The sequence below is a fragment of the Capricornis sumatraensis genome, chromosome 12, assembly GCF_032405125.1.
Source record: "Capricornis sumatraensis isolate serow.1 chromosome 12, serow.2, whole genome shotgun sequence".
Taxonomy (NCBI): Eukaryota; Metazoa; Chordata; class Mammalia; order Artiodactyla; family Bovidae; genus Capricornis; species Capricornis sumatraensis.
The window spans coordinates 33,192,795-33,209,691 of record NC_091080.1 but is presented as its reverse complement, the minus strand read 5'-3'; the positions used below and the strand labels follow the sequence as shown (position 1 = coordinate 33,209,691).

The 16,897-nt window shown below is 38.9% G+C and overlaps 1 protein-coding gene across 1 annotated transcript in view; it reads left to right on the top strand.

The window, feature by feature from the left end:
- Window positions 1–16,897, top strand: part of FREM2 (FRAS1 related extracellular matrix 2) — a 156,173-nt gene that overhangs the window by 66,045 nt on the left and 73,231 nt on the right. The window contains exons 3-4 of the mRNA XM_068984595.1: window positions 8,323–8,469; window positions 14,214–14,444. Of these exons, the coding sequence (XP_068840696.1) occupies window positions 8,323–8,469; window positions 14,214–14,444 (378 nt within the window). The remainder of the gene's footprint in view (window positions 1–8,322; window positions 8,470–14,213; window positions 14,445–16,897) is intronic.

Sequence of the window (16,897 nt, the reverse complement as noted above, 5' to 3'; positions counted from 1 at the left end):
TACAGTCCATGGAGTCACAAAAGTGTTGGACACGACTGAACTAACGCATGCTAAAGCTCAATTCCATGCAGCTTATGTGATAGTTACCCAGATATCACAGTGCATGTGTGCTTTTTTCTTAGGAAAAGTGTGTGTGGAAGTGCCTTTCCTAAGAATAGCCTAGAAGACCTCTGCACAAGCAGATATATCCGTAGAAGTCAACATGTGCTATGCTTATTTCTCTCCCCCTCTGGGTCTTGGTCATGGCGCTTGTTTTTCTATACATTTCTACCAATATTCTCTACATGTCTCTGTGGATCTGACCCCTTGTGCTGTGCAGCCTATTTTTTAGAACACGTTTGATAGTGGGAGGGCTTCCCCTGTGGCTCAGCAATAAGGAGTCTGCCTCTGAATGCAGAAGATGCAGGTTCAATCCCTGGGTCTAGAAGATCCCCTGGAGGAGGGCATGGCAACCCACTCCAGTATTCTTGCCTAGAGAATTCCATGAACCGAAGAGCCTGGTGGGCTACAGTCTATGGGGTTGCAAAGAGTCAGATACGACTAAGTGACACACTTACTTACTTACTCCCTCTTTCTCTTTAATATCCAGTTACTTCAATAGAAAAAGAAGGAAATAAATATTGAGTAAATGTCCTGAGCTCCTATCAAATTCTTTGAAGTTCCCCTTTTACTGAATTTCTTATCTCTGTTCTTATACTTAATCTTCCAGGAACACTTCACCTCCCCTCCCCACCATCTCCCTGAGTATCCAAATACCTGTGCGTAAGACTGCATTTGAACGCTATCTCTGCCGTGAAGTTAGCATAATCTCTCGCTCTTGTGAGCTCCCCCAGCTCTTTATCAGTGCCTCTCTCCTAGCGCTTGTCAGCCTCCAGCTTATGCTCATTATCTACGTGCTCGAGCCATCTTCCATAGTTGAGTGTCAACTCCTGGGGGCGGAGGGTGGATGTTCAGAGCCAGTTGGCTCCAGCTTTGCACCTGGTGGTTTTCCACAAATAGTAGAATCCACCTGACTATAAGGGCCAGAAAACAGAATTCCAGGCGCTCTCAGAGGTTCTGTTATGGAAGATTGTAAGGGCAAGCAAACTTTTTGTTCTGTTTTTTTTTTTTTAACTAATTAATTTTTCTTATTGGATTATAGTTGATTTACAATGTTGTGTTAGTTTCTGTTTGTACAGCAAAATGAGTCACTTATACTTACATCCACTCGCTTTTAGATTCTATTCCCAAGTTCTTGTTCAGTCACCAAGTCATGCCCAACTGTTTGCAACCCCATGGACTGCAGCACACCAGGCTTCCCTGTCCATCACCAACTTCTAGAACCTACACAAACTCATGTCCATCTCATTGGTGATGCCATCCAACCATCTCATCCTCTGTCATCCCCTTGTCCTCCTGCCTTCAATCTTTCCCAACATCATAGTCTTTTCCAAGGAGTCAGTTCTTCACATCAGGTGGCCAAAGTATTGGAGTTTCAGCTTCAGCATCAGTCCTTCCAGTGAACACCCAGGACAGATCTCCTTTAGGATGGACTGGTTGGATCTCCTTGCAGTCCAAGGGACTCTCAAGAGTCTTCTCCAGCACCACAGTTCAAGAGCTTCAGTTCTTTGGCGCTCAGCTTTCTTTATAGTCCAACTTTCACATCCATACATGATTACTGGAAAAACCATAGCTTTGACTAAGATGGACCTTTGCTGGTATTCCCATCTCTTGAAGAATTTTCCACAGTTAATTGTGATCCACACAGTCAAGGCTTTGGCATAACAATAAAGCAAAAGTTGATGTTTTTCTAGAACTCTCTTTTTCAATGTCTTTCATTATCTCCCACAGTTTGCTCAAACTCATGTCCATTGAGTTAATGATGGTATCCAGCGATCTCATCCTCTGTTGCCCCCTTCTCCTCCTGCCTTCAATCTTTACCAGCATCATGGTCATTATAAGTACTTAGTAGAGTTCCCTGTCCTATATGATAAGTTCTTATTAATTATCTCTTTTATATATAGTAGTGTGTATATGTCAATTCCAGTCTATCCCTCACCCCACTTCCTTTCTGGTAACCATAAATTTGTTCTCCACATCTGTGACTCAATTTTTGTTTTATAAATAGGTTCATTTATACCATTTAATAAGATTCCACATATAAGTGATATCACACAATATTTGTCTTTTTCTGTCTGACTTACTTCATTCAGTATGACAATCTCAAGCAAAGTTTGAAAGTTCATCCTAACACCAAAAAGACAATGAAATAAATCCCTTATTTTAATTTTCATTTTTGGTTCTCACAATAGTTAATAGCATTGATGCTGATGGTAGTTGCAAGGCTACTGCCCTTACCTTCTAAGAGAACAAAGACTGCTTAAGAATCTAATTATCAAATTTTCCCTATAAATTAGGTAATATTGTTATCTTAATCTTTTCTATATTAATATCTATCTCTAGAGACTGCTGATTTAAAGGTTGAACCAGCTTTTTAAAATAGCCATATATTTGATTTCCAGTTCTCTACCAGGCTGAACTTTATTCTAAACAAATGGAACTGTAGCAAGCTAGAGTCAGACATGACTGAGCGACTGAACTGAGAACTGAGCAAGCTGGAAAATCTTAGGGCTTCCCTGGTGGTTAAGATGGTAAAGAATCTACCTGCAATGCAGGAGACCCAGGTTCGATAAGAAAATCTTAGCAGGCTGGAAAAATATTACCAGTGGAATTATGTTCTATTGGAAGCTAGCTTTTCTTCATGAAAAAAAAAAAAAGTTGTCAGAGTTTAAACAGGCACCCAGAAATGACTGTTTATTTAAGCACAAGTCAGAGTCGAGACACCGGTTTTGTATAGAAAGCAGTGTGCTTTGTCTTTACAGAAATTAGGCAGCCCTAAGTTCCTAGGGAGGGCTAATTGAACGTTGTGACTCTGTTATTCTAGAAAAATCTGTTGTGTTCCCATTGAGAAAGAAGCTGAAGATGACTAAAGACCAGCTGGAAAAGTTCAAAAGAGGTCTTTTCATCACAGCCTTAATGGCTGCGGTGTCAGGGTTTGGGGACAAAGCATTTGGGAGTGTAGTTATCAGCTGTCAGACACCTGTTGTATGGTTTTATGACACCCGTTACGACTTTAATTTGTTTCCAATGGGAACAGCTTCTTGAGCATCATAGATGGCAGAATCTCTTAGAAAAACAAAGATTGACGTGGAAGTGAAATTTTGTCAGTTTTTTAGGTTGTTTAAATTCATCTAAAATTTCACATTCAGTAAGCTGTGACTATTATTATTAAAGGGGTCAACACTGATTATCCCTAAACTTTGAGGTTTTAGGAGAATCTACATGGTAGGTAACCTGTAACATGTAATAAATAACATGTCTTTACATTCTTTTTCTGTGGACTAGTTTTTGAGACTTTATTGAATTTGCTACAGTATTGCTCCTGTTATATGTTTTGGGGTCTTTTTTTGGCTTCAAAGCGTGTGGGATCTTCACTCCCCAACCAGGGATCAAACCTGCACCCCCTGCATTGGAAGGCGAGGTCTTAACCACTGGACCTCCGGGGAAGTCCCTTGACATTCTTTAGATGAAGTACAGAGTTCCATATACAAGACCGATTTTTTTTTTTACCTTAAATCTTTTAATGTTGCAGAATTTCATTCCTTTGAACTAAAAATAGGAGCTGCATCAAAATGAACTTATGTGCAAGGTCAATTTTATAATCAGAGTTACAATAAAGTTCAGCTTAGCTCTTCAGACCCTTATAGCACTCCTGCACAATAAGTAGTGCCTAAAATTTTGCAGATTCTGAGAGGCAATATGATTTCCGTATGTAGAAATCAGAAGAGTTATGTAGTATTTAGTTCCGTTTAGAGTGAAGCTTTATACATTAACATTCTAGCCTCTAATAAGATATCTACTTAAAAATCCTCAATGTAGAGTGAACGCTGAGCATTTAAAACAATTACCTGGATTGAGTCTTGGTCTTGTGAAGAGAAGTTTCTCAGTGTTTCTTTTGAATTTTATTTCAAATAAAAGCTGAAAGTGGTGGACATATGAAGTCCTTGGTGAACTTATTCAGCTGTCTGTCACTTGAAACCCCTGATTAACCAGTAACCTGGCACTCTGATCCTTCCAGGACATAAACACCAACCAGAAAATAAGCTTTATAAATCTGTAAGTAGAGGTGAAATTGGCCATCCCTAAGACCATCTCTCCTACTTTATGATGGAACAGAAGGGTTAAACAGGGCTTTTTGTCATCAATAACCTCTGGAGGTCTGATCCAGACAAACCCAAATTCCAGTAATTCACATTCATAGGTAATCATTTAAAATCTTTACATAGTGTTCATAGACATATGCAAGACATTTTAGAAAGAGTGCTATTAAAAATAATTTTATTTAGGAAATTCCCTGGTGGTCCTGTGGTTAGGACTTGGTACTTTCATTGCCAGGGCCCCAGTTTCAATTCCTGGTTGAGGAACTGAGATCCCGCAAGCAGCATGGCACAGTCAAAAAAGATTTTTTTAATTAAATTTTTTTTGTTGTTTTAAAAAGATACAGCGCTAAAAGGGATATGTTACATTTATATAGGATATTTATGTTGCCTGATAAATGAAGCATTTCTGAACTTCTTTCAATCAAGATGTTAGAGTGTCAAATTCATTAAATCAGCATTTTTCTAACAGTAAGCAAAATGAACTCCCTGCTCTCCTAGGTCATGGGTTACAGTGGGAGCAGACAGAGTGAACAAACAAAAATGAAAGCATAAATGGGATACGAGGTTGTGGAAAGCACTGTAAGGAAAAATTAGCAGAATAGAGGCGCTAGGAAATGCTGGGTGTTTTATTGGTGTTTGCCGTTTCATATTGAATGTCAAGAAAAGGCCTCATTGACTTTAAATTCTTAAAACATACAATTTTTAGGAAAAGGGTAATATTTCCCAGGGTATTTCAGGAAAGAGAATCAGATCTTAAAATTAGCTAAAAATGATTAAAGAGAAATGGTATGCTTAATGATCTCATTCTTAGACATAGGGGAAAGGACAGTCAGGAAGAAAGTATACAGAACTGTAATAAAATTCATTTGTTGAACACATTAAACACAAGAGTTACTGAATAGGTCCGACGTGATTAATCACAGTCAAGTCAAACTGTAGGATGTGTTTTAGTTTTTTTTTTTGTAAGCTGAGAACTGTTAAGAAATAAGGAATAAAACAGGACTTGCAAAGTATCCGTTTTATAACTACAAATCGTATTTACTCCATAGGCCTTTTATCGACAATCAAGGAAGAATTCGGTAGACCTCACAGTGTCCCTGCCACTACGCTGGCTTTGGACACTAGCAGGATGAATTTGACCCGGGCCGGTCCTGGGGTGGGGGATTCCGGGGGCTGCTCAGGTAGAATAAGCATGAAGATAAAGAATTACAATTACCCTGATTGAAGATACAGAAGAAGTATCCACAGCATGCTAAGCTAGGCTTCCTGAGCTGGTGATTTGGCCTTAAACAAATTATGGAGGAGTAGGAAGCTACAGGTATTCTGAGCAGAAGGCTTCCCACATGCAAAAAATCACTCATCAAGTTCAGAAAACAATGAGAAGCTGCGTATGAGTGGATGTTCCTCCCCATGGAGAAGCGATGGGACATGAAGCTGTAGGTATTCGGATGGACTGACTGGCTTGGTACAGCTGGACCAGAAGTTCGGAAGAAAGTCTAGGACTTGATGGAGCCACAATCTGAATGAGAGGAAAGTGCAACATAAAGTTGTTTTCAAGTAATAATGAGAAATCAGAAAGCTGTTAGCTATTAACTTAGGTAATTAAATGTTACTCTATTCTTGTTGGGTATCTATGACTTTCTAGAAGAAATGTTCTCAATAATAGAACATAAAGGCAATAGTGTAAAAAAGTATTTTTAAAGACAGCAAGACCAGGTCTTGGTGATGGTAAAAGAATAAACGGCTACTCTCAGTCTCTGATGAAAATGACTAGAATTAGGAAATGTGTATAATTAAACAGTAGGAGAGGATATCCAGAAAATTGCAAAACTGCCCAAAACAATCGGCAGATGAACAGATGCAGAATTACTGAGAAGAGAGGGCTGGAATGATGACAGGAGGCTTCATGGAGGAGATGGTAAGGGGAGACTTTGAGTAGAAAGTTCAAGCAGAAGAGTGATGGGGACATCATCATTGTAGGCAGGAGAGTAGAAGTGACAAGAAGAGCCAGGGTGACAACTTCACGGAGCAGCAAGACTCTTGGCTAAACCTCAGAGTAAGCAAGTTAGAGGCAAATGGAATAAGACAGGGCAGGTGAAACCAGAAATCTGCAAAGATGGCCTCATGGCTTGATGCGTGCAGCAGCTGTAGGGAGATGGGGCAAAGGAGGACTGAGGATTTAAGGCAGATTAAGAGTCAGGCAGTGGGTGAGCTGGGCGGATTTGAGCATGCTTGGTGCATCGCGAGGAGCGGGCGAACTTTTGTTGAAGGAGGCTACATTTGTATCACACTGTAATGCGTGCATATAAGGCTTATCTCACTTGACCCAGGCATTAATTAACATTACCCTCATTTGACTCTCCAGATGAGGAAACAGAGGTCTAGGAAAGAAACTTGCTCAAAATCAAACAGCAGATAGAAGTGAAGTGGGCTGTGGACTCCAGGTTAGGGAGCACTCAGCCTGTGCCGCCCACCCCCTCCAGAACAGTACTCAGTATCTAGGACATGGCAGGTACAATAAGTTAAGAACAAATGTGGAAGGAACTCCTGTTCTCCAGTCTATTTATCTTATATATTAAAACTTAAACGAAACGTTGAAACGTCTTCAACCCCACCCATTGAAACACCAAGCAGCTCCCTATTTGTAACATCTCATGTTACGTTCCTTCATTGACAAGCATCAATATTGTTTCTGTATTTTAAGTGTCAAGTATTTCAACAAAAATTTCATTTTTTTTTGTTTAATGGCTGAATCCTCTTTCATTGATTTTTATATACCATAAAAATAATAAATTCTAAGATTTTCTAATTGGAGCCTAGTACAGAATGTATTGCAATGCACAGTCCCTTACAAATATATTTTTGGTTCTCCCATAGAAGGACTTACGAGATCAAATGGTATGAACATCTTATTGTCTGTTACATACATTGCCATGTAGCTGTCTAAATGGCTTGTGCTAATTTATGATTTAAACAGCCATAAACAAGAAAAACAATTTCCTTACGTAATCTCAGCTGTACTGGCTGTTCTCTTTCATCTTTAGCACATGTCAATTCAAAACTCAAAGATGCTGCAATTAAAAAAAATTTTTTTTCCAGCAAAGATGAACATTTGTTTCGCGTGTTTGTTCACTCACAATGTTTCTCCGTGAGCGGATTTTTTTACCCTCGGTCTATTAAAGCCTTGATGTTTTCCTGTCTCATTTCTTTCTCTCTAGCATAGCCCTGTGTGAACTCAGAAGGGAAGAAACTGAAATTAAAATTATGCCTCTAGCTGTGTTTAGTATTTGGGCTTTTTCCCACCCTTTTACAGAAAGACTTAAAAGCAATTATTGATGCCTTTGTTTATAAACCTCACCTTACTCTGAAATAATTGGTGTAGATCAAAGGAAATAGAAGGATACATGCCTAGTGATCAGCTGATAACCACTTCTCTTTTCTTTTACTTAGCAGAGCAGCTTTCACATTATAGAGATCACACACAAGGTTTATTTTCCCTGCATAGGAAGCCAGCTCCATTTTGGGGGATGGTGGGAGGAGAAAGCCTTATCTTCAGAGTAGAATGAAATCAATGAAAGGAGCTGTCTGTTTGCTCTAAGGAATGGAGTGGACTCTAGTGGGGAAGGGAGGCGGAGAAGGGATATTTGTTTTTCCTTAAGTGGTTATAATTAAAGCCTTCCACCCAATTGCTCAGTGAACCAGAAAAAGGTATTTGTGAAGCAGTATGTGTGTACGTTTACCACCACAAAAACGGCTTGCAGCATTCTTTTTGGCAAAACTTGCTCTCTAGCGGCACCTTGTGGGGAGTGACTCATCCTTCAGCTTGAATATTTGATTTTGTGAAGAAACAGAATTGCTTTCGGTAGTCCTGTGCTCCTTCCTAGTAATCCATTTCCCCTGCTCGAGACTAAGGCATTTTGAGAAGATTTATGCCAGCTATTGTGTGTCTTCATAACAGCTGGTGGACAGTAAACTGGTTTTCCTTGGATATATTCTAGATTGTGAATCAAGCCAAGTAACTAGAGGGATTCCTAATGTTACATCATTTGAGTCATCTTTGGAATGTCTAAGGTCATTCATTAAAGAGAACACTAATCTGAGGCTTTACACTTTTGTTTTCCAGGTGGAAACAAATTAACCAAGCAGCATTTTCATCTGAATTGGGCATGGATCTCCTTTGAAAAGGAATATTACTTGATCAATGAGGACTCCAAATTTCTAGATGTCGTGCTTAAGCGCAGAGGTTATTTGGGAGAGACTTCCTTTATAAGTAAGTTTAATTTGCACTTCTGTCCCCATATCCCTTTTTCTATCAAAAGTTCATGATTTTATAATAATTAAAAAATGTTTCATTTTTCTTGTCTAGGCTTAAAGCTTAAGGAGAGGATGACAATTAAAGGCTCTTTAAACTGCTAATGAAACATGCCAAAAGTTTTGTGTTGAGGCTAAATCAAAGAAACAAAGCCTGAAAAATAAGGAATATGTCATCAAAATATATATCTCTTCAAAATTTCTACCTACATATGATGTTTCCCTGGTGCAAATTAACAACAAAATGGCAATAATCGCTCATATGTGGAAATAATTTAAATGACACTAGATCCTAGAAGGTTGTTTAGTCACTCAGTCATGTCTGACTCTTTGCAACCCCAGTACCCACTCCAGTATTCTTGCCTGGAGAATCCCATGAACAAAGGAGCCTGGCGGGCTGCAGTCCATGGGGTCACAAAAGAGTCAGACATAATTTAGTGACTAAACAAGGTCAACAATGTTATACAGACATCTAGGCTCATAGAGTTTTCATGGGGTGAAATAGCTTTCACTGAGAGTATCAACTAAGGTAAGAATCTAGGGAAATGTTGGCAAAATAAAAAAGCTGATAACCCTGGGTTTGTTTCCAAAATGATTATTTGAAATTTTACTGGTCCACAAACTTAAAAAACCTTAAACAGTGCAGACACAGACACATACACACACACACACAAGCCCACACACACACATTCCACACACCAAGCTTTTGCCAGGACCACTGTCCCCATCCACCTGCCATGATTCCTCCCGATGCCTGGATGCAGTATATTAATTACCCCTGATTTCAAAAACGCTTTTTGTTGTTTTAATTTTAGAGGAGGATTTTTCACACCGTGCTTTACCAGTTCCTCAAGATTGTTCTAGCTTCAGGAGTACTGGTCGACCCTTAGACCCATCCCCCAGCTTTGCTTTTAGCACATACCTCTTTGTAGACAGTCATTTACAGTCTCCATTTAACCTTCTAGAGCACAGTGAATGCTCTTATTGCCCTCAAAGAACTATGTTCTTTCCGTACACACACAGTGTGACCTTTAGATCAGAAATCTGATTAATTCTGTCTTCCATAGTCAGTGAGAGATGTGCCTTAACTGTGCTTTGTGCTTGAAAATATAGCAGATAAGTTGCAGGGAAAATAATAACTAAAAAATAGGGCATCTTAGCGATTCTTCAGCAAGTTTTCATCTATTTGCATGTTACCTAAATTCCCACTCCTAGTGTGTGAATTTAAGTATTCACTCGCTTAGTCATTTGATAGGAATGGGAAAGTTAATAGTTGAAAAATAGTTTTTCAGCTATCTTTTCAGGGACTTCCCTCAAGGCCCAGTGGTTAAGACTTCACCGCCCAGTGCAGAGGGTGTGGATCGATCTCTGGTCGGGGAGCTGAAATCTTATGTGCCTTGCAGCCAAAATACCAAACGTAAAGCAGAAGCAATGTTATTACAAATTCAATAAAGACTTTAAAAATGGCCCACATCAAACAAAATATTTTTTTAAAAAACACTATCTTTTCAGATTTTTCTCTCTGTTGCACTTTTAAGCTGAATGCTAAAAGATTGAATCAATGCTCTTTTTTTTTCTCCAGCAGTTATTTTTTCCAATGAACCAGTATTTCCTTCTAGTATAGAAATCACTCACAATCCTATAAAGGCTCTATAGCTCTACTAGGTTAACCTCACCAGGTTACTTAGTAACCTGGGGTGATGGAAAGTTGGGAAGACTTCTGTGCATGGGCCTCACTCATCAATCATTGAAGATGGAAATAGAATTTACATTAGGCCTGGAAAGGAAAAGTCAGGTTAATGTGAAGGGTGATCCCATGGGAGTTCTACAATGGATATTTTTTCATATTACTGTTCCCCTACAGCCTCCGATTTCATGTATGGACATTTAGAACTGGATGGTTTTATTATAGCTAATGGGGCTTCCCAGGTGACTCAGTGATAAAGAATCCACTTGCCAATGCAGGAGACTCGGGTTTGATCTCTGGATAGGGAAGATCCCCCTGGAGGAAGAAATGGCCACCGACTCCAGTATTCTCGCCTAGAGAATCTCATGGACAGAGGAGCCTGGTGGGCTATAGTCCGTGGGGTCACAAAGGGTCAGACATGACTGAGAAACTGAGTATGCATGCATTCTAGCTAAAGATAGGACGTTACTTACCTACAGGCACAGTTAATAAATCATGAGTTTTATATATGTATTTCCCCAGAGATAATTGTTCATTTTATAACCACAATAACCCAGTAATAAATTAAATCTGTATTTGCATTTCACAGAAGAAATTCAATTTCAAACATATAATTGCTTCCAGTTATCAAATATTTACTAAATACAAGCTATTCAGCTAAGCACATTAAGTACTTTACCCATCGCTTTTTACACTTTACAATCCTTTATTCACTAACTCAACTAGTGTTTTCCTGAGTGCTTGGTAAGTGCCAGGCACTGTGTTAGAAAATGGACTACGAGGTAATGACTGTAATTATGATGTTATTGTTTAGTTGCTAAGTCATGTTTGATTCTTTTGCAGCCCCATGGACTACAGCCCACTATGCTCCTCTGTCCATGGGATTTCCCAGGCGAGAATACTGGAGTGGGTTGCCATTCCCTTCTCCAGGGGATCTTGCCCCCGGGATCAAACCTGTGTCTCTTACATCTCCTGCATTGTACCTTAGTTAACCTCCATGCCATTTTTCCACACCACAGGAAGAGATGCACTTGTAACTTTATTCAGTAAATCAGAGTAATATGATTTCTTTAATAATTATCTTTGAAAAAAAAAACATCAATTTAAGCCTAATTTGTAAGCTTTTAATTTCCGGAATTCTTTTTGCCCCGTATAATAATATTTCTATAATAGGTATGGTTTACCAGCTGAATATTTGTATCTCCAGGTAGGAGCAAAATTTTTGAACATTGACTATGTGACTGTCTTGTCTATTGCATTCAAGTGTGGACCATCTCCTCCACAATCTGTGCACCACTTCATCTTTTATTAAAGTTAGGCACCTCTGTCTAGGGCTTCATGGAGCTATGACGTAGTAAGTATGTGTCTACCCACCCATGTGAGTCTTATGCACGTTACATGGGGATCTTGTTAAAATGATTCTGATTAAGTAAGTTTGGGGTATGGCTTGAAATTCTGAATTTCTAAGGAATGCCCAGATCTTGTTCAAGCTGCTGACCCATAGACCACACTTTAAGCAACAAGGTAGACTAGCCCTGTGTTTAGAGTAGGTCCTATGTGTAAATTGGGCTTCGCTGGTGGCTCAGAGGTTAAAGCCTCTGCCTGCAATGCAGGAGATCTGGGTTCAATCCCTGGGTCTGGAAGATTCCCTGGAGAAGAAAATGGCAACCCACTCCAGTATTCTTGCCTGGAGAATCCCATGGATGGAGAAGCCTGGTGGGCTACAGTCCGCAGGGTCGCAAAGAGTCAGATATGACTGAGTGACTTCACTTTCACTTATGTGTTAATTATGAAAAGGGAATCTTTATTTTTTATTCCAAGCAAGCTTAATATTCCATCTGGCTCTTATTCAACCTTTTAAAAAAGATGACATGCCTTCCAATGTTTCCTCATGTTTGAGAAACATGTCAAATAGTTTAAGATGACAATCTTTTCCACAAAATAGAAATGTATTTCTCTTCATTTGATAAATCAAAGATATTGTCTGTTTATACTTCACATCCAATTGAAAATCTCTTATAAAATCCACCAGAAATTTTCTGGGTGTTTTTTGGCAGCAACAACTGAGATTTGCTTTTACAATTTATTTTTTATTAGGTTGGATGCCTTAATTATCAATTAGAAGGATGACTAGTTGGAACTAGTGGGCATTCCTTGTGTTACACAAAATCCTTCTGGATTTTCACTGCCTTTTGAATCTCTGGGAAGATAATGCATTGTTGATGAAACAAAACAAAACAGAAAAGTGGGCAGTAGCTATCAGAGGCGAAATAATAGATTCTTTTGCTGGTCGTACCACTGGGAATAAATGGGTCAATGAGCCGCGTGTGTGCTGGAACCTCAAAGAGAATGATTCCTTTCATCATCACCTTGGCAGTAAATTGTAGTGGCTCTAAGAAGTGTTGACAGCCAGTCTGTGTGTTCTAGGAACCAGAGAGCTAACAGGAAGTCTGAAATGCTCAACAAGATATGTAGTGCTGAAATTCCTGGTTCTGTGCCCCTTTTTCATTGCCATCAATAAATAATGCTTTACCTCTTATTGAACAATAGGCAATATTTCTGAGATCTATAAGAAGCGATATATTCAGTTGAAGAAATAATATTCAAATTGTTCTTGCATAAGCACCACAGGGCAGAGGTTTTATCTGTTTTGTCTCATGCATAGTAGATGCTCTAGTGCATAGTAGGTGCTCTATGTATATTGGTGGTTGAACAGATCTTACTTGGTCCAGTTTCATTTCTAGTTTGAAGAACAAAGGGACATTTTTTTTCTGGAAACAAGATAATTTTTTCAATTAAGTGAGAAGTGATGCAAAGAATTTATTTTCAGACTTTTTAATTCCAGTAGGCTCAAAATTTTATTTTTCTCCTTTTACATCTGTCTTTCTACTAACTTCTCTGAAAATGACCAATGTTTAAAGGAATATATTTGAAAATTATTCTATTAACTTGAATCATTAAGAGGTTCTGATTCAGTACCCGAAGATAGAACAAGTACTAACTGCAATTTTGTAATTTTTCTGTGATGTTGAATTTGTTGACTCTTATTCATTGCTTTATAGGTAATATGTTTTATTATTTGGGTATGTGACATAGTAATGGCAAGTAAAGATCTTCTCATAATGTTCTTGGAGACTCAGAGATCCTTCAACTTTCCCAGCTAGTGGAAATTGACCTTGAGTGAACCCACAGAGTAAGCCAAACATACTGCTCACAAAAGTCGTATATATTTAGCTCTCCAGTTCTATTCACTTGGCTTCATGGAATTCTGGAGCACTCCACAAAGAAAAACCTGGCAGTGGTCATGTTGACAGTGAATTAGATTTTTTAAGGGTTCTAGTGTTGAGTGAATATTGTAAATTTTTATTATTATTCTTGGTCATTTACCGCTCAGATTATCAAAGAATTCACTGACTCACAGAGTCTCTTGTTGGCTTATATTTTCTAGTTAGAGAATTTTTCTCAAGTTTTAAAAATATGACACATATAATACAACCCATGCAAAAAAGTAAGTGTGAAGAGTTTTTAGGTTACATGAATTTGTGGGTGTAAGACTGTTTCAGAGTGTGAGCATCAGTTTCCTCTATCTCACTTTACAAGCAGTTCTAATACAAACTTAACTCAAAAATATATGACAGAGGGACTTCCCTAGTGGTCCAGTGGCTAAGACTCTGTGTTCCCCCTGCAGGGGGCCTGGGTTCAATCCCTAGTCAGGGAACTAGCTCTCACATCCCTCAACTAAAATTCCTGCTCGCCACAACTAAGACCTGGAGCAGCCAAATAAATATTTTTTTAAAAAAGGATATGTGAAAGAACCATACTGGGGCCACAGTAGAACAGAAATTATGGACTGTTAATACCTATAGCAGGACACTTAAAATTATCCATTTCATGGAATCAAAGCAGGATTTACTTTGCACTGCAGGATATCGTAACACAGAATGTTAACAGCAAGGAAAACCTTAACAACCCAACTGAAAATGACACTACGGCTATGATGTTGTGTTTCTGTCAAGGTATTGGTACGAGAGATGGGACTGCAAAGAAAGACAAGGACTTCAAGGGCAAAGCACAGAAGCAAGTGCAGTTCAACCCAGGCCAGACCCGAGCCACGTGGAGAGTGCGGATTCTGAGCGATGGGGCACACGAGCAGTCCGAGACCTTCCAGGTGGTTCTCTCAGAGCCCGTGCTGGCTGCCCTGGAGTTCCCCGCAGTGACCACAGTGGAGATCGTGGACCCAGGAGATGGTAAGAGCAGCCGTCACCTCGCTCGTGTTGTCGCTGTCAGCTTTTTATGACAAAGCACTTCGTGAAGGAGGTTTTTACATGTAATGTTTGGATTTCCATAGCACGGATTTTTCTGCATGAATGGTTCAGCCTTCTTAGATATATATGCTGCTGGATTAGGGAACTCAAAAATGAAAGAAGAGAAGCTATACTTTTTTTAAGTCGGTGAACTACGAGTATGCATAAGGTTACCGACATGTTCTTTCTCATTATCATTCTATCCTTTAGAACCAACATCACGGATCTCATTTTTCTAGAATTATTTCATGACTTGGTTGTTGTTTAGTCGCTCAGTCGTCTCCGATTCTTTGCGACCCCATGAACTGCAGCACACCAGGCCTCTGTGTCCCTCACTATCTCCCAGAGTTTGCCCAATGTGTGTCTGTTGCACTGGCAATGCCATCCAGCCATCTCATCCTCTGATGCCCTCTTCGCCTCCTGCCTTCAATCTTTCCCAGCATTAGGGACTTTTTAAAGTCTTTTAAATGTCGTTTAAACAAATACTTTAAGGATTAGACGATTTGGGGATTAATTTGTTCTCCATAATAACACTTAATTATTCAAATTTCTTCATATCTTCATCAGTCAAAACTTTTCATCCTGCCGTATGTTTCTGTATTTCTTACATAACCGCCAACCCACCCTCGCTCTTTGATGAAATATGTCTTGAATCATTGCTCCTAACTTCTATGAGATCACATTTTCTTGTCATTGCACAGCCTTGGCTGATGTTGGTTAAAATGAACTTCACTGCTTTCGAGTGTAGTTTGACCTTCCCTTCCCCTGCCACACTCCTACGGTCCTGACTTGTCTCAATGCAGCCAAGAAGGAAAAAACGGTTGAATTGGCTTTTTGAGGGCTGGCATTTATACAAAACTTGGAGAGACTCCGCTAAAGCTGAAATCCTGTCAGAAGACAGACATGACTTTCTTTTAAACTGCCAGCCTACTTTATTTCATCAGCCAGAAAACTCTTAAATGTTCTGTGAAGATACAATCTGCTGAGTACATGAAATGGAGATGTATGTGGAAATCTCTGGGTTTAACAACGGAGCGTAATTAAGGAGAAAGGATAGGAGAACTGGAGCTCTGGCTCTGTTTGTTTAACATCTTTGTCCTTAGTTGAAAATGAAGTTCAGTTATGTTTATCATTTCCATTAAAGAACAGTTAACAATTTAATTACATTTAATTTTATCTGCATTATCTAGGAATAAACAATTAAATTTTCTTTTAGTCCTGAGTTTTGGGTAAGTTTTTGGTAAGCTAGCATACTAAAGCTTCTCTCTTTGGAACAAGCCTATGACAGCTTTACTACCTATAAACTGGCCCATTAGTTAGAGCTTGTTTGAAGCCATTGCTTTGTATTTGCCCATTGGTATAATTGCTGTACTTGACCTTAAGGAATAAGACACTTAAATTCATGTGCTTTCCTATTTATAAGCCCAGCATAACACAGAATAGTCTCTACTCATATTAAGTCTGAGAAGTGGGAATTTAATAACAAATACACACATGCACACAAACACACATACACGCATACTCTTTATATAATCTTAAAAAGGCTACCAAATAAAAACTTGCCACAATTTCATCTTATGTAATGGTCATCTAAGCTGTCTTGGCATTTTCTGGATGAAGTTCAGCCCCATTCATTCCAGGCCATGATCATCCCTGTGATGACTGACAAGCGTTCTGGTACAGCAAATGCCTGGTATGTTCCATGTCTTGTCGAAGACCAGTGGTCTTGAAATTACAAGACCTGGCTTTGATTCCCAACTCTACCATCTCTAGTCGTCTGACCTTAATCAAGTCAAACAGCTTTTATTAATATTCTGCTTCTCAATGAACAAAAAAGAAAAATTACTCTCTTGCCACATTCTTATGAAAGAGTTCCATAAAAACAAGAAGCACAATACAAATATGGTTGTTATTTGTCTTATCATAAATATAATGTTAGATTTCATATTCACAGATTAAACAATCTTTTTTCTTTCCACAAAGGATTGCTTCCCTAACCATTTCAAAAGTTCAATTGTTTCTTTCCACTCTCTCTTATCTTCACCTATAAATTCACTAGCTCTAGGAACCGTTGTGTCTATGTGCTCTCTTGCTGCATATTAATTCTAGGACATGTTATGAGACTGTTTTTGCATGTATTAAAAATGAATCCAACTCACTGGTGCTGAGTACAGCACTCTGTATTGGGGATGCAAAGATAATAGGATAAATCCCTTCTGTCAAAGAGCATATGGAGTAATGGGAAATAGAGCTCTATATACAAGTGATGGCAACAGAGCATGATGTACTAGAACAAAGAACGATGTAGAACAAGAAAGAATGTGCCTATGGGAACAAGAAGCTAAGAGAGAACAGCAGCTCTGCTTTGTCTTAGGCTGGGAACTGCTTTTACTTGT